At 36.5% G+C, this 18,888-nt stretch overlaps 1 protein-coding gene across 3 annotated transcripts in view; it reads right to left on the reverse strand.

Annotated features, from left to right (window-relative positions):
• DTNBP1 (dystrobrevin binding protein 1) overlaps nucleotides 1–18,888 on the reverse strand; it is a 150,785-nt gene that overhangs the window by 126,225 nt on the left and 5,672 nt on the right. For 2 of the 3 annotated variants that reach the window (XM_007973635.3, XM_007973633.3), the window contains exons 2-3: nucleotides 13,543–13,596; nucleotides 12,772–12,822 (exon numbers count right to left, since the gene is read on the reverse strand). In XM_007973635.3, coding sequence (XP_007971826.1) covers nucleotides 12,772–12,822; nucleotides 13,543–13,596 — 105 coding nt within the window. Of the gene's footprint in view, nucleotides 1–12,771; nucleotides 12,868–13,542; nucleotides 13,597–18,888 lie in introns of all 3 variants that reach the window. The other variant, XM_073005677.1, reaches the window with a different exon arrangement.

Genomic DNA, 18,888 nt, shown 5'->3' on the forward strand with positions numbered 1-18,888 from the left:
CTCCCCATAGGATAATCATTAACTAAAAGTGAGAAAACAGTGTTAACTGAGGAGAAACCTGGCAGACACATCCTTAATAAAGTGATCAAAATTAATGTCAACAGTAATGGGACACATCAACATTATGTGACTCCTGATGTGATGCACTGGGAAGGATATAATATTACTCTTCTGGTATTCTTGCCAAAACAGTACTAACTTACAGTTAATTACAAGGAAATAGAAAAATCCAAATTTATAGACATTTTGAAACATAATTGACCAGTACTTTTTTTTTTTTTTTTTGAGACAGGGTTTCACTCTGTCACCCAGGCTGGAGTGGTGTGATCACCCAGGCTGGAGTGGTGTGATCACCCAGGCTGGAGTGGTTGAGCTCACTGCAGACTCAACCTCTTGGACTCAAGTGATCCACCCACCTCAGTCTCCCAAAGTGATGAAATTACAGACATGAGCTACACTATGCCCAGCCTTGGCAAGTACTCTTCGAAAGTATTGAGGTCATGAAAGACAAAGACTAAAGAATTTTCCATGTTAAAGAAGACAACGGAGACATTTTGACTAAATATGATGTGTGATCCTGGATTGGATCCTAGTCCAGAAAAAAGGACACTGCTGGGATAATTGATGGAATTTGAATAAGGCCTATGGATTAAAGTACTTACTAATGTTAATTTTCTGGTTTGATCATTGTACTGTGGTTATATGAAATGTTAACATTGGGAAAGCTGAAATTGCTTGTTCTATTTTTGCAATTTTTTTGTAAACCTGAAATTATTTCAAAATGAGAAGTTAAAAAATAAAACTTCTAAACTACGATTCATTTGATTGCTGATGTAAAACCTGAATTCCCAATCTAAAATTCTAGCTATCCAGCCAATATTTCTCCAAACAGGAATACATATTTAATGAGTTCATATTGCCTCTTCTCATAGTCAGATTCACAATTTTTCTACTGAATTTAAGTAGGACAATCAATCTGAATAATCCAGGTGATACTAGAGTCTACATGTGACGAAAATTAAGGTGGAAGGTCACAAAAATAATACAGTCCTGCTATCGTGTTGAATAACAGAAAGCTAGATTTTCTTGGATGTATAAGATTATGTAAGTATCAATTAAAATCAACAATTATTTACTGAATGCCAAGCACTGTTAGGCACCAGAACTGCTGAGATAAATTTTACTTTTGCATCTTTGTTGTCCTGGTACTTAGCACAGAACCTACCACAGAAGAGACACATTAAATGTCTGTTGAGTAAAGAAACAGACTAATTATAAAATGAAAATTTAGGACTTCGTGGTAAAATTTTCTATCATTTTCTTAACTCAGTGGGAAAGAGAAAATTAATCCTTACTTGCCAAATTTAGACTCCAGATCATTCTTTTCATAATATCTCACTATTTCCTTTTCTCCCCATTATTATGTATGCTTTTCACATCCATCTTGCCATTACACAACACACTCCCTCATTTCTACTTTCCTAGTTCAGCAACTAATTCATTCATGACTTTCCTACCGTTTTCAGCATTCTCTAAACCTAGACTACCCCAACCATTCAAGTTCTCTGCTCTACTTTTATGCCATGAAGCAGTTTGAAGAAATGCATTAAATCCATTACAATGCATGCTATCCAACCTCCCATGGGCCTTCGCTGCCAATCAGCACGTAAAAAAAAAAAAAAATTTATTGCTATTAGATTGTTCCCTGAAGTACACACAGCGGGTATTACACATCTCATGCCGCCTTGAAACTTACCCCATCCAATCACTTTCAACAGACATATGAACTTACTCCATTTTACTGAGATAAAGACACTGGATGTAAACTTCAATTTTTCTGTGTTCAAACTCAAACATCTTTAAAAATCACAAGTCAATGATGACGAAATGAAGAAGCCACATTCATAATGTGTAAATCTCACATTCAAATCGTTATTGAATATATTCTATGTATACTATGGGAAGACTAGTGGAAGAGTTCACAATACAGTTAGGAAGATGAACACACATGTAAATAATTACCTTACTTGGTAGACAAAGGAAAGGGCTAATTATATAGCATTAGAGCCATAGGAACATAGGAAAGTAACTGTAGACTGTGTTGTACTACACTCTTTGAAGCATTATGATTTAGGAAATAGAAGATGTCAGAGTAAGAAGCATCTAGAATCTGTCACCCTACCTAGACCACAACCACATTGGCAGAATCTGTCTGATGTAACTATTTTGGGACTCTAGAATCTATTAAAGGCTTGCAACTTCCAGGAGAAGGTCTAGAGGGTAAATTGAGGTTCATTTCAGTCGACTTCAGGTTTTAGCACAATGGCAGCTACTCATCCACCACCCCAAACCCTGGACAGGCAGCCACGCACTTGTTCCTGAAGTAGCTTATACATGGCTTATGAAAGTCAAGGTGGGCCAATAAGGACCCTGTGCTCCAAACATCAGGGAGTCTGTGCTCTGATCACAATTGCTGCTTCTAATCAGGGAGATGCAGACACAGAGGCAGCTACTGTTGAAAACCCCTCCTGCTCTGGCTAGCAATTTTCAGAGGATTTAAAAGGCCAACATCTGGTTTTGTCTCCTTTCTTTGTTCTCTTTTCCCTTTTGGAGAGCCAGACACTTAAAGACTAGGACATTCAATAACAGAAGAAATTGTTTTTTGTTTTGTGGTGTGTGTGTGGTTTTTTTTTGTCCCAAGATGGCTTACTAGGGACATCAAAAGCCAGTTTTTCTCAAAAAATAGATAAAAGTTACTGGTGAGTGGACAAATTCTAGACAGAAAACTGAGGGAAGGGAGGCAGGACCTGTCAGAGTGCCCATGGGAAGAAGCTGGGGTGCAGAAAAGGAAAGCAGCAAGAGTCTGGCAGAGATCGACCCTCAAGGACCTTGGAGTCCTGTGGAAAGGGTAGGTGGGAATAGTTCTCTGCTCCCCTCACTCCTCCAACCATCTCCTGACCAACAAACTGTTGGAGAGTACTCCTCTGCCCTTGTGACCCAGAGCAACACTATTGGTGGCAATTTGAAAACCTCCTGGGGCTGGAGAATCTGGTGGCCAACTCGTGTGTACAGGTGTGTCCACACTCCCCTCAGGTGCTAGATACCATACTTGTCGCGCACTGGTGGTAGGATGCTGCCCTGCCCAGGGATTCTCTGCCCTTGAGTCACCACACCACTAGATTCCCTGCAAACACACCCCACAAACCACTCTAACTTTGGCAAGCACAGGGAACCAGCAGTTCCCCAGGTAACTGTGAGATCTCTGGAGATCTAACCCCCTGCATGGGCCATCCCTAAGTGGAAAAGAGTGCAGCCCACCAAAAGCACCCCAGGGCACAAAGGAAATGCAGGCACAGTGCCAACCACTGCAAGAGGCAGTATCATCACCCAGGAATGGATGTGGGGAAGGGGTCATCTCCTGCATCCCCTTACACTGTTGCTGATGCAGCAGTGTTCTCCCTGCCAGGGGCCAGTACATGCACTTGGACACACAACATATTTCATGCTTCTCATGGCGGCTCCACTTCTACTGAAAGTGAGCCCTGCACAGCTCAAGCTTTCAGGAAGGGTGGGGCCCAACTCCCCTTCCCTACACAGAGCAGTAACATCCCGACAAGGGAAGACAAGTTACAGAGCTGCCTGCTCCCATCTGGAGGAAGAGACTCTCCCTGAGCCCATTTTAGTGGCAGCCCTCACAGGAGTGAACCCACAACCCGCAGACAGGAACCAAAGGAAAAACTCTTTATGAAATGAAGGTTGGGAGCCTTGTGATGGGGGCATGATAGGAAGTGGATCACGTTCTTGCCAGCACAGGATGAGGAGTGGGTGTACCCAACCACCTTCTCCCCCAAGACGTTAGCACACCCCACTGGACCTCTTCCTGCCACTATCCCCTGCCCGCTCAGGGCAGATGCTTCCACCCAACGCCAGCCTACCTGCCAGCTCTTACTCTTAAGTGCCATCTACTGGACTGCAACCCGAACTGCGCCACCAAATAAAAATCTGCAACAAAAAGGGCTTAGTGCTAGTCCACAAGATGAGCCCCCTGGGATCTCCACACCCTCAGCTCCACAGGAGATAAGGTGTTAGGTGTCAGCTCTTAGAGCCAATTCATCACTACAATAAGCATCATCTGAGAAAGCCACTGCACAGAAGCTATCCATAACCAAGGAACCCCTATAGCATTTTGGCTCTCTGGAAGCACCCGGAAACAAAGGCAAATGATAATACACAACATATACTGCAGTCATACCCTTAAGGAAAAAAAGAAAAAAAAAAGTCACATCCAAATGATGGCAAAGTCAAAATAAAAACAGACAGCTTCCTCAAGTGAGAAGGAATCAGTGTAAGAACTCTGGCAGTACAAAAAGCCAGAGTGTTCTGGCACCTCAAAGGATCACATTAGCTCTCTAGCAATGGATCCTAACCAGACTGAAATGTATAGGATGGTAGATAAAGAATTAAAAATATGTATTGCAACTAAACTCAACAAGATCCAAGAAAAAAGTTGAAATCCAATACAAAGAAACCAGAAAACCGATTCAGCATATGATAAACAAGATAGCTATATTAAGAGAGAAACAAATAGAACTGCTTGAATTCTAAAATTTACTAAAGGAATTTTAAAATATAGTTAATAGGCTAGACAAAGCAGAAGAATTACAGAGCTTGTAGACCAGTCGTTCAAATTAACCAAGTCAGACAAAAATAAAGAAAATGGAATTTCTAAAAAATGAACAAAGCCTTCAAGAAATATGGGATTATGTAAAGCAAACAAACCTTTCACTTACTAGCATTCCTGAGATACAAGAAAAAGTAAGCAACTTGGAAAACATATTTGAGGGAATAATCCAGGAAAATTTTCCCAATCTTGATAGAGAAGTTGAAATCTAGAATCAAGAAATTCAGAGACTCCTGTGAGATATCACATAAGATGACATCCCAAGACATACAGTCATCTGACTAAGGTCAACATGAAAGCAAAAATCATAAAGAGAGCTAGAGAAAAGGGCCATATTACCTATAGAGGAAAACCCATCAGGCTAACAGTGGACTTCTCAGCTGAAGCTTTACACTCAGAAGAAACTGGGGGCCTATTTTTAGCCTCCTTAAAAAAAAAAAAAATTGCCAGCCAAGAATTTTATATCCTGTTCATCTAAGCTTCATAAACAAAGAAGAAATGAAATCTTTCCCAGACAAGCAAACACAAAGGGAATTTATCACCATCAGACTGGACCTACAGGAAATGCTCAACGGAGTTCTAAACATGGAAATGAAAGAATGATACCTGCTACCATAAAAGCACACATAAGTACAAAGCTCAAACTCTACAAAGCAATCACACAATCAAGATTACAAAGCAACTAGCTAACAACACTATTAAAGGAACAAAACTTCACATATCAATATTAACCTTGAAAGGAAACAGCCTAAATCCCCCACTTAAAAGATACATAGTGGCAAGTTGGATTAAAAAAACAAGATCCAACCTCTGCTACCTTCAAGAGACCTATCTCACATGTAATGACACCCATAGGCTCAGAATAAAGGGATGGAAAATGGAAATGGAAAACAAAAAAGAGCAGAGGTTGCTACTCTTGTATCAGATAAAAAAAACTTTAAACCAAGAACAGTAAAAAAAAAAAAAAAAAAGAAGAAGAAGGGTACAACATAATGATAAACAGCTCGATTCAATAAGAAGATATTGTATCCTAAATACATATGTATCCAACATTGCAGGATCCAGATTTATAAAATACTACTAGAACCTAAAAAAAGAGATAGCCATACAATAACAGTGGGGGACTTCAACACCCTACCAGCAGCACTAGACAGATCACGGCACAAAACTAACAAAGATTTGGACATAAATTAGACTGTCAACCTAATGGACCTAATGGACATCTACAGAATACTCCACCCAACTACCACAGTATATACATTCTTCTCATCTGTGCATTGAACAGTCTGTAAAATTGACCACATGCTCAACCATAAGCAGGTTCCAACAAATTCAAAACAATCAAAATCATATCAAGCATCTTCTCAGACCACAGTGGAATAAAATCAAAATAAATACCAAGAGAAACCCTAAGAACCACACAAGTACATGGAAACTAAACAACCTGCTCCTGAATGACTTCTGGGTAAACAATGAAATTAAGGTAGAGATAAAAAAAAATTAGTTGAATCAAATGAAAATAAAGACACAACATACCAAAACCTCTGAGATACAGCAAAAGCAGTATTAAGAAGAAAATTTACAGTGCTCAATGCCTACACCAAAACACACAAAGATCTCAAATTAACAACCTAACACCACACTTAAAAGAACTAGAAAGACAAGAATTAAACCCAAAGCTAGCAGAAGAAATAATTATGATCAGAGCAGAACTAAATGAAATTGAGACCAAAAAACCATACAAAGTATCAACAACACAAAAAGTTGACTACTTGAAAAGATAAACAAGATTGACAGACTGCTGGCTAGATTAACTAAGAAAAAAAGGAAAGAGATTCAAATAAGCACTATCAGAAACGACAAAAATGACATAACTGACACCACAGAAAGACAAAAGATCAGAGACTACCAATAACATCTCTATGTGCACAAATTAGAAGACCTAGAGGAAACAGATTAATTCCAGAAACACATCACCTTCCAGAATGAACCAGAAAGAAATTGAAATTCTGAACAGACCAATAACAAGTTACAAAATTCAATCAGTAATAATAATAAAAAAAAATCTACCAACCAAAAAAAGCCCTAGACCAGATGGATTTACAGCTAAATTCCACCAGATATGCAAAGAACTGGTACCGATCTTAGTGAAACTATTCCAAAAAACTGAAGAGTGGGGATTTCTCCTTCACCTCATTCTATGCAACTAGTATTATTCTGATTCCAAAACCTAGCAATGACATAACAAAAAAGGAAAACTACAGGTCAATATCCCTGATAAACACAGACACAGAAATCCTCAACAAAATGCTATCAAACCAAATCCAACAGCACATCCAAGAGATAGTTCACCATGATCAAGTGGGTTTTATCCCTGGGATGCAAGGATGGTTCAACAAACACAAATCAATAAATGTGATTTACCACATAAACAGAGTTAAAAGCAAAAATAACATGATCTCAATAGACACAGAAAAGGCATTTGATAAAATTCAACATCCCTTCATAATGGAAATCCTCAACAAACAAGGCATCGAAGGAACATACCTGAAAATAATAAGAGCCATATATGACAAACCCACAGCCAACATAATACTGAACGGGCAATAGTTGAAAGCATTCCCCCTAAGAACTGGAACAAGACAAGGATGTCCACTCCCACCACTCCTATTCAACATAATACTGGAAGTCCTAGCTGGAGCAATCAAGCATGAGAAAGAAATATAAGGTATCCAAATAGGAAAAGATGAAGACAAATTAATTATCTCTGTTTGCTGACAACATGACTATATATCCAGAAAACCCTAAAGAATCCTCCAAAAGACTCATAGACCTGATAAATAACTTCAGTAACTTTTCAGCATACAAAAGCAATGTACAAAAATCCATAGCATCAACTCATTTGAGAAACTAAAAAATAAAAATTAAAAATTAAATAAAAATAAAATCACAGCATTTTTACACACCAACAACATTAAATCTGAGAACCAGATCAAGAACTCAATCTCATTTACAACAGATACACACACACACACACACACACACACAATACCTAGTATATATAACCAAGGAAGTGAAAGATCTCTACAAAGAGAACTGTAAAACACTGATGAAAGAAATCATAGATGACACAAATGGAAAAACATTCCATGCTCATGGATTAGAAGAATTGGTATCATTAAAATGACCACATTACCCAAAGCAATCTACAGATTCAATGCAATTCCCATCAAATTACCAATGTCATTTTCCAAAATCAGAAAAAAAAAAAATCTAAAATTCATATGGAACCAAAAAAAGAGCCTGAATAGCCAAAGCAAACCAAAGCAAAAAGAACAAACTTAGAAGCATCACACTACCTGACTTCAAACCATACTACAAGGCTATAGTAACCAAAATATCATAGTACTAGTATAAAAATAGACACACAGATCAATGGAACAGGACAGAGAACCCAGAAATAAAGTCACACAGCTACAACTAACTGATCTTCAACAACGTCAACAAAAATAAACAATGGGGAAAGGACATCCTACTCAATAAATGGCGCAAGGAAAACTGGCTAGCCATTTATGGATGAACAAAACTGGACCCCTACCTCTTACCATTTACAAAAATTAGCTCAAGATTAAAGACTTACCTGTAAGACCTCAAAGTATAAAAACTCTAGAAGAAAACCCTGAAAAAAACCCTTCTGGGCATTGGCCTAAGCAAAGAATTTATGACTAAGACCGCAAAAACAACTGCGACAAAAATTGACAAATGGGACTTAAACTAAAGACCTTCTGTGCAGCAAAAGAAACAATTAACACAATAAACAGACAACCTACAGAATGAGAGAAAGTATCTGCAAACTATGCATCCAATAAAAGATTAATATCCAGAATCTATAAGGAACTTAAAACAAATGAACAAGAAAAAACCCCATTAAAAAGTGAGCAAAGGATATGAATAGACTCTTCTCAAATGAAGACATACGAGCAGCCAACAAAGATGAAAAAAATGCTCAACATTACTAATCATCAGAGTAATGCAAATTAAAACCACAATGAGATACACACAATCTCATGCCAGTCAGATGTGAAAAATGATACATGAACAAAATGATAACATCAATACCATTACCATTTATATCTACCAATGGTAGATATAAAACAGAAAGGAACCAATAAGAAATTCTGGAGATTAAAAGTCTAATAACTGAAATGAATAATTCACTGGAGGAGTTCCAAAGCACATTTGAGTAGAAGAAAGAATCAACATGATTGAAGATAAAACAATTTAAATTATCAAAATTAACAAATGTTTACCTAGATTGACTAAGAAAAAAAAAAGATTCAAGTCACTAAAACTATAATGAAGTGGGACTATTACTATGAATCTTACAGAAATAAAAAGGATTATAAGAGAGTGCTATGAACAATGTATGCTAACAAACTGGATAACCTAGCTGAAGTGGACAAATTCCCCACAAACACAAAACATACCAAGACTGAATCCTGAAGAAATGGGAAATTTAATTAGTAATAAAAAACCTCAAGATGAAAAACCCTGGACTTGATTGCTTCACTGGTGAATTCTACCAAACATTTAAAAAAGAACCAACATCGACCATTCTGAAATTCTTTTAAAAAAGAAAATGAAGAGGAAGGAATAAATCCTAACTCATTCTATAAGCCAGCATTACTCTGATACCAAAGCCAAAGGCATACAAGAAAAGGAAACTACAGACCAATACTCCTTATGAATACTAACGCAAAAATCCTCAACAAAATACTGGCAAACTAAATTCTGCAGCATGTCAAAAGCATTATACACAATTTCCAAGTGGGATTTATTCCTGGAATTCAAGAATGGCTCAAAATATGAAAATCTGTCAATGTAATAATATATCAGATTAGTAGAACGAAAGGAAAAAAACACATGGTCATCCTAATTCAAGCAGAAAAATTATTTTAAAAAATTCAACATCCTTTCATGATAAAAACATTAAAACTAGAAGTAGAAGGGGACAATATCAACATAATAAAAATTCATAGTTGACATTATACTCAATGTTGAAAGACTGAAAGCTTTTCCTGTAAGATCAGGATCAAGAGAAGGAACCAGACAAGGATGCCTGCTCTTTCCACTTCGACTCAACACAGTACTGGATGGTCTAGCCAGAGCAATTAGGCAAGAAAAAGAAAGAAAAGGCATTCAAATTGGAATGAATGAAGTAAAATGATCTCTATTCATAAATGATATGATCTTATATGCAGAAAACCCTGAAAGTTCCACACAAAAAACTATCAGGATAAAGGAACTCAGCAAAGTACGATACTAAATCAACACACAAGTCAGTTGTTTCTACATACTACCAATAAATAATTCAAAAAAGCAATTAAGAAAACAATTTCATATGTGATAGCAACAAAAAAAATACTTGGGAATTAACAAAGATGATGAAAGAGTCACACAATGAAAACTACAAAACAATATTCAAAGAAACTAAAGAAGACATCAATAAATAGAAAAAGCACTCCATGTTAATGGATTGGAATACTTAACATTGTTATCTGTAATAAGCAAAATGACCACAGATTCAATTTAATCCCAATCGAAATCCCAATGACGTTCTTTGCAAGCAACAGAAAATACATCTTAAAATTCATATGAAATCTCAAATGACCTTCAACAGCCAAAACAATCTTGACAAGAAAAACTCTTAGAAGAAAACACAGGGGAAAATCCTCACACTCATTAGAGTAGCTATAATAAAAAACAAGAAAATAGTGAGCATTGGTGAGGATAGGAAGAAATTAGAACCTTTATACAATACTGATGGGAAAGTAAAATGATACAGTCACTATGGAAAACAGTATGGTGTTTCCAGAAAGAATAAAACACAGAATTACCATATGATCCAATAATTCTACAGCTGGGTATATACCCAAAGGAACTGAAAGCAAGGTGCCAAAAAGATACTTGTCACTCATGTTCCTAGCAGCATTATTTAGAACAGCCAAAAAGTGGAAGCAACTCAAGTGTCCATCAACAGATGAATAAACAAAATATGGTACATACATACAACAGAACATTCAGCTTTTCAAAGAAAGAAAATTCTGACACACGCTACAACATAAACTTTGAAAACGTTATGGTAAACGAAATAAGCCGGCCACACACAAAAGTACTTTATCTGATGTTCCTAGAATAGTCAAATTCACAGAGAAAGAAAATAGAATGATGGTTGCCTGGGATGGAGAGGAGGGAGTAGAAATGAGAGTTGTTGGTTAATAGGTACAGAGTTTCCATTTTGCAAGATGGAGAGAGTTTTTGGGATTGGATGCACAACCATGTGAATGTACTCAGCACTACTCAATTTAAGAATGGTTAAGACAAATTTTATGTTATGTATACTGCACTTTTAAAATTAAAAATAGGATTTAAATATTTGTTATTTAAAATGGTCTTTCCCACATTCAATTTTTGTTCCAACGGGAAAAGACTGTTTCAGTGCAATGTACGGACCCATTACTGAAACCCTCCTATAGATGTAAATTTTCCACATTAACTCCCAAAATGCAATGCCATCCCCAAAAAAATACCACACAAAAAATCGATAGCTCTGACATAAATTTTTCAGTAAAAAGAAGCTATTTCAACTAAGTTTCTAAAGAAAAAAAAATAGATAAAATGTAAATAGTAAACAATACGTTACTGATTAATTTGTACTACACTGCCTTTCATGTTCATTTCTGTTCTTCACGCAACAAAGCAAAGGAAGAAAATATCATATTAAGTACTTTTCACTTCAGAGAAGGAAAATCTCTAGATTTAGCAACCATAAAAAGAAACCCAATGAAGAACCAGAAAGGAGAAAGGAAAATGTAGGTATTAGAGATTGTGTCATAACAAATACAGATAAGGAAAAGCAGTACACCCTCTCCCACATACATCTTTACCACACACATCCGTCAAACGGCACATTAGTAAGCACAGAACTATGTATAACGACATACTTTAACCATATACTGTATTTATTTATTTATTTATTTATTGAGATGCAGTTTCGCTCTTGTTGCCCAGGCTGGAGGATAATGGCGCGATCTCAGCTCACCGCAACCTCTGCCGAGATGACGCCATGGCACTCCAGTGATTCTCCTGCCTCAGAAGGGATTCTCCTGCCTCAGCCCCCTAAGTAGCTAGGATTACAGGCATGCACCACCAGGCCCAGCTAATTTTTGTATCTTTAGTAAGAGACAGGGTTTCACTATGTTGGCCAGGCTGGTCTCAAACTCCTGACCTCAAGTGATCTGCCTGCCTCAACTTCCCAAAGCGCTGGGATTGCAGGCATGAGCAACTGTGACCTCATTGTGGTTTTGATTTGCATGTCCCTGAAGACTAACAATGTTGAGCATCTTTCCATGTGCTTATTGGTCATTTGCATATTTTCTTTTGAGAAATGTCTATTCAAATTTTTGTCTATTTCTTCATGGGGTTATTTGTCTTTTTATTGTTAAGTTATCAAAGTTCTTTATATATTCTGGATACATGTCGTTCCTCATATATATGATCTGCAAATATTTTCTCACATTTTGTTTTGTCACTTCACTATCTTGATGGCGCTGATGCACAAAAGTATTTAATTTTGACCAAGTCCATTGTGTCTAATTTTTATCTTGTTTGTGCTTTTGATGTTATATCTAAAAAGACCACATATTTTAATATTAACCTCCACGTCAATAAAAGAATGGACTGGAAAAAGAAATGATGTAAGAATCAAAGTGAAAAAACAAAATTATCGGGGCCTCAAATCCAGAATCATTTTTCTTGTAACAAAGAAGCGATACATATTATCAATAAACATAACAAAGCATTGACTTGTAAATACCATACTGATCTGTCTGCTCAAAGTTTGAATGGACTTTGTACTAATGAGTGAAAAGTGAAAGCTTTCAAGAAGAATAATACACAAATAATTTCCAATCACTGCATTAAGGTAAAATTTAGCTATTTTAAGGTTTTTAACCTATAAAATTAAAAGATATTTTTGGTCAGTAAAACAGTCAGAAGTATAACCTTCCTCTACAAATGAAAACACTTACCTGCTAAGTAATTCTAATCCAGCAGAGTACTTTGGCAAAAATGGAACAGTCCTGCCCAAAAGAAACACTTATTAAAACTGTTCTTGATTTAGCCAACTGAAAAAAGAAAAAAAAGTACATACAAGAATTTTGACACTGTCAATTGTAATATATTTTAAAATCACTAATGACAATTATTAAACTTTTAGAGAAATGTGTTTTATTTCAGAGTTAATGTACTGTAACACACTATCAACCACCATTTTGCCCCAGAGATTGTCTTCAGCATACAATACAATAAATGATTTAATATAATGTTGGATAAGAACAAATACATAAGATCAAAGTTCATCTCTAGGCTGAAAATGAAATCTGGTCACATGCTTTACTTTATTAAAAAAATGGACAAACAGCACAATCCTGGTGTTTTCATATAAAACAGGTAACATAGCTAAAGAGGCTCATTTGCCAAGTAGTATTTCATTATTAATTTGCTTCTCAATAATTCAGGACTTTTAATTTTGCTCTTATACAAATTAAAAATGACTAATTTTGATCAAATAATACTCACTGTCAGAGTAAAACAATTATACTTTATCATTTTTTCAACCATTTCACAATTTTACTGGAAAATTTTCCGTTACAAAATGTAGAAAGAACTAATAAATTATTTTGTAGTCAGATGCACTCAACAAATCTAAGGTTTATTAATATAATTACACAATTACGAACACAACCAAACGTTGTATGAAATTTAAGTCACAGTAACTTAAAATCTTAGCACAAGCTTACCTGGGTTTGCTTTTCACTTTTGCTTCTCTTGACTTGTCACTTAAAGTCTTCAGCCTATAATTCAATATAAAATATAATATTTTTACAAGTCAAGAGATTATTATTATCATTATTATTATTATTATTATTATTATTTGAGACAAGGTCTCACTCTGTTGCCCAGGCTGGAGTGCAGTGATATGTACATGACTCACTGCAGCCTCAACCTCCTGGGCCCAAGTGATCCTCCCACCTCATCCTCCTGAGTAGCTGGGACTATAGTCACCTGCCACCACGTCTGGGTAATTTCTTTTTTTATTTAGTGGAGACAGAGTCTTGCTATGTTGCCCAAGCTGGTCTCAAACCCCTTGCCTCAAATGATCCTCCTGCCTCAGCCTCCCAAAATGCTGGGATTACAGGCATGAGCCACCTCACCCAGCCCAGAGATTTTTCAATCACAAATTTTCACACGTTAAAATTTTAGGTCAGATAAGCTACTTTTTTTTTTTTTTTTTTAAGCAAGAATTAAGTACCTCAAAAGGCAACAAATATTTGAGTGTTTACTATATGTTAGATACCACAAATGGAAAATCTGTAGCATATTTTTTTTTTTTAAGAGATGGTCTCACTCTGTTGCCCAGGCTAGAGTATAGCAGTGCGATTATAGCTTACTATAACCTCAAACTCTTGGGCTCAAGTAATCCTCCCACCTCAGCCTCCTGGGTAACAAGGACTACAGGTATGTGCCACCATGCCCAGCTATTTGTTTCACTTTTATTTTGGTCTCACTATGGTGCCCAGTCTGTTCTCTTAACTCCTGTCCTCAAGTGATCTTCCCACCTCAGCCCCTGCAAAGAGCTGGGATTACAGGTGTGCACTACCACACCAGGCCTTATTTTCATATTCTTACTTACCTCAAGTCCCTTTTTTAGAAACAAAGATTCCTAAATGTGATCAGACCACAGAAACATAATTTATCTGGCATCTTTAGAAAAAATAATGTTCCACATAGGAGAAATCGATAGGTAACAAAGATATCTAAGCAGCACACTTCATTAAGTAGACGCTACCCAGGCATTCAAATCTCTTTAAGCGCCCACAGTATTTGAAATTTTAGTGGAGAAAAAGCTTTTTAAAATATATCACAAACTTTCATTAAAGAGGATTTGGCATATCTCGTTTAACATTTTGGGATAACTCAGGATCAGTATTAAGAACATCGTTGACTACATTTTGCAGCAAAACAGTACTCTCCCCTGATACTTCTGAGCTAGAAATGCATCTTCGTCTACAAGCTGAAACCAATCTATGGTAGCTTTGTGTCTGTTTGGGCTCTTATGTTTACCTTTCCTAAATTTTCTTTCTCTACCATTGGCCACCTGGCTGTCAGCTCTCACTCACTGCTTCTGCTAGCTATTTAACTCTAGCAGTCTCCTCCCCTCTACTTGCTGTTTTTAAATTATTGCACTGGAAAACAGATAAATGGGCTAGAGCTGCATATATAGAATTAACAGGCTCTTTTAAATGTAAAATATGATGTTCATAAACTATACAATTTATTTTCACCTCACTGGTCCAGTTTTACTTTATTTTGGCTGTGGACTCTGTTACAGATAACTGAGGTTGCCAATAAGTGAGAGCTATAGTATGTGGTAATATGTAAAATGAGATATCATGTGCACATTCTTCTCAATCACTTCAACAAATATTCATTTGTAAATAGAAACTAAAAATATAGGCCATAGTACTACTGCTAGCCCCTACAAAGTCTTTGTAAAAACAGAAATAGGTGTTCCTTCCTCCAGACACTTTACTACCATCAGCCAGAAACTGTCCTAATATACAAGTTGACTCTTGCATGAATAACTCAACTATGCATTGTACAGTGTACAACCTGCACAATTATGCATGCTGGTTCTGAAACAGGATTCCATCTTTTCTGTCTATAATGTCTGATTAAGCACCATATGCGAACTTCTGATAAACTGCATTTTTTTAAACCAAAAACTAGAAGGCCAATGTCATACAAAGAGTTTCATATTACTCTATGATCTTTTTCAAAAAATAAAATATTGACAAGATCAATTCCTCTGCAACATTCAAAAGATTCAGCAATCTCTTTAATACAAAAGTAATTTGCATATCTCTCTAGATAAGTCTAGGATATTATGTAAAAGTCTAACATAAATTTCTAAGCTTATCTTGGAAACTAGTAAATCTGGTTTAAACCAAGATTAAGCAAAAGCTAAGGAAAACAATTTTTATGGCCATGCTCTACCATCTGCACTATAAAATTTGATCAAAATACTTAGAACATCTCAGGCAAAATTATCCTAGTTATATACAGCAGTACATCATACTCAAAATGATTCTCGCATTATTTTTAGTGATTCAGGACAATTCTATACAGTTGAGGGTGAAAGGGAATTCCTAAGATCCTCTTTGGACTACCATAATTATATGATCTAGCAAATCTCTAAGTTGGTATTTCAACTATTTATTTCTAAAACAGACTTTTAATTTCTTAATTGTAATATGCCAAGTTTGGGATTCTCTTCTCTGTCCCCCCATCTCCTCCCCGCCACCCACAAAAAGAAAAGACTAGTTTGAAATGAAAGGGGAAAAAGGAGTGTTACAGGAAACAGAAAGTAAAATTGTTGGAAGATTCAATAAAACCTTTCCCATGTGGTTCTTTAACAGTCATGTTTTAAAAATTGGTCTTTAACCAAATTTAATGTGTGAAACTTATCTGATCTGGATTTGAACAAACCAACTGTAAAAAGTCATTTCTAAGAAGAAGACATCTGATTATGGACTGCATAATCAATAATATCAAAGAATTCGTGTTCATTTTATTAGCTATGATATCGGCATTGCATTTATGTAATGTGTTTCTTTTAGTGATGCAAGCTGACGTATCACAGGTATAGTAGGCAACTCTGACATTTACATTACAAATAAAGCGAGAGACAAGGCAAACATGGGAATATCTGAAAATTATTGAATCTGAGTTACTGATATATGTGGTTCATTGTGTTACTCTATGTGTCTGTGTGTGTTTGAAACTTGTAAAAAACAATTTTTTTTTGAGACAGGGTCTTGCTGCATCACCCAGACTGGAGTGCAATGGAGCAATTATAGCTCACTGCAGTCTCAAGCTCCTGGCCTCAAGCGATCCTCCCACCTTAGCCTCTCAAATAGCTGGGACTCCAGGCTCACACCACCACACTCAGCTAGCTTTTAAAAATCCTTTGTAGAGACAGGGGTCTCTCTATGTTGCCCAGGCTGGTCTTGAACTCTTGGGCTCAAGCTATCCTCACACCTCAGCCTCCCCAAGTGCTGGGATTAGAAGCATGAACCACTATACCCAGCCAAAAAACATTTTTAATAACAAAAACAATCTTTTAGGTATTCATCTTTTCTCACATCTTCTCCAAATAAATTGCCAATGTGCCAAAATGCAGAAAAGAAACTGTTGAAGAAAACAAAGTAGCCGTAGGAAAGTTGGAAATAGTCATCTTTTTACCTGCTAAAAAACAAAGTAAAAAACAAAGTAGCTATAGGAAAGTAAAACAAAGTTAAAAAAAAAAAAAAAAAGCAGCGATAGGAAAGTTGAAATAGTCATCTTTTTGCCTGCTAAACTTTCTTGTTTCCAACTATTGAGATGAAAAATATAAAAGATCAGATATACTTAAGAAAGTAACAAAAAACCAAAAAGGTATTTTCTGAAATAACATCCTCAAAACCCAGAATTCACCTGAAATTAGCTCACTATTTTTATTTTGGGCTAACTCCAGTTTCTCTGGAGAACTTATTCTGTCCTGGAAACAACTCACTCATAAAGTCTATTTAATGTCCTACAATATCATGACATGCTGTGAAGGGAATATTGATCCAGGCGGAATATTCCAGTTTCCTCAAATATAAAATGGTAGTATTATATTCAACCATAAAGATGTGCCAAAATAATTCAACAACATTCCAAATGTGACCTTGGTGGCATTCTGGAAACTACAGAGCTAACTTCAAATGAAAGTTATAATAAAGGTGATCCCCATCAAGAAAGTTGAGAAACCAGTGTACTACATTACTGGGCTAATAAAGGCGAAATAAAGTAGAGGTTCCCAATGTGCCTACAAAAGGCTTGCCCAGCCCTATTCTTGGTCTTCTCCCAAGTACCATACACCCATGAACACATAACTGCTGTGTGAGCATATTAATATAGAGACTAAGTGAGCCATCTGACAAATATTTTCTACTGACAACTTTCAAGTTCAAAGCACTAAACCTCAAATTCGTCATAATGTTCAATAATTTTATTTTTAGATCTCTCCAACAACTTCACCTTAATTTGACACCAGCATATTTATGTCTTTGATCTTTGTAGAAAATACTAAAATGGAGGCTTCTTACTGAAAAAGGGGGGTGATTCACAAAACTGCTTAGACAAAAAGTATAAAAAGATGTAGACAAGCCTGGGCAACATGGCAAAATCCTGTCTCTACCAAATATACACAAATTAGCCAGGCGTGGTGGTGTATCCCTGTAGTCCCAGCTACTTGGAAGGCTGAGGTGGGAGGATTGCTTGAACCCAGGAGGTTGAGGCTGCAGTGAGCCATGAGCATACCACAGCACTCCAGCCTGGGTGACACAGTGAGACCCTGTCTCAGAGCAAAAAAGAAACGAAAAAGATGTACATAAACAGAATGATGCATTGAGTACTACAACGGCTGATGAGATCTGCCAGTGACCCAACAGGGTGGGGAACCTGCACGACGCTTCATTTATTTGTACCTCAATTTCCAACTGTCTACGTCATTGGCTATTAGGAAAGGTGAGGACGATTGCTTTAAAGCACCACAGAAATATATGAATTAGCATATTTTGTCATAAGGCACATCCAATCTATTACATTTTCACATCAGTGTTCATCAATTTTTTCTCTCTCTTAAGCGAGATCGGGGAAAAGACAAAGCCTCAATCACACTTAAAACTGTAAATGACCTGAGGTCCAAAGCCTAAGAAATTCACACAAAAGCTGCTCAGACTCAGGAAAGAAAGATGAATTTAGACTATCTTCATCCTAATGCCTTTATCCTAAATCCCAAATACATGGCTTCAAGTTCTCACCTCTCACCTGAGCGCATCTGAAATTTCCAACTGCTTCTCAGCTGTCAAGCACTTAGCTCACCACAAATTCACCGTTAACTGTTCCTTCTCTCTCAAACCTATTCTTAAATTCTTTAATGTTGGCATATGATACCATTTATCTAAGATACCTCCAAATTAACATTCTCAATTTCTGCACCTTTTTCATCTCCCACTGCTGTCTAATCCGACCAGTGCCTAACACATCCATTCCCTCCT

This window comes from Chlorocebus sabaeus, chromosome 17, assembly GCF_047675955.1.
Source record: "Chlorocebus sabaeus isolate Y175 chromosome 17, mChlSab1.0.hap1, whole genome shotgun sequence".
Classification (NCBI taxonomy): Eukaryota; Metazoa; Chordata; class Mammalia; order Primates; family Cercopithecidae; genus Chlorocebus; species Chlorocebus sabaeus.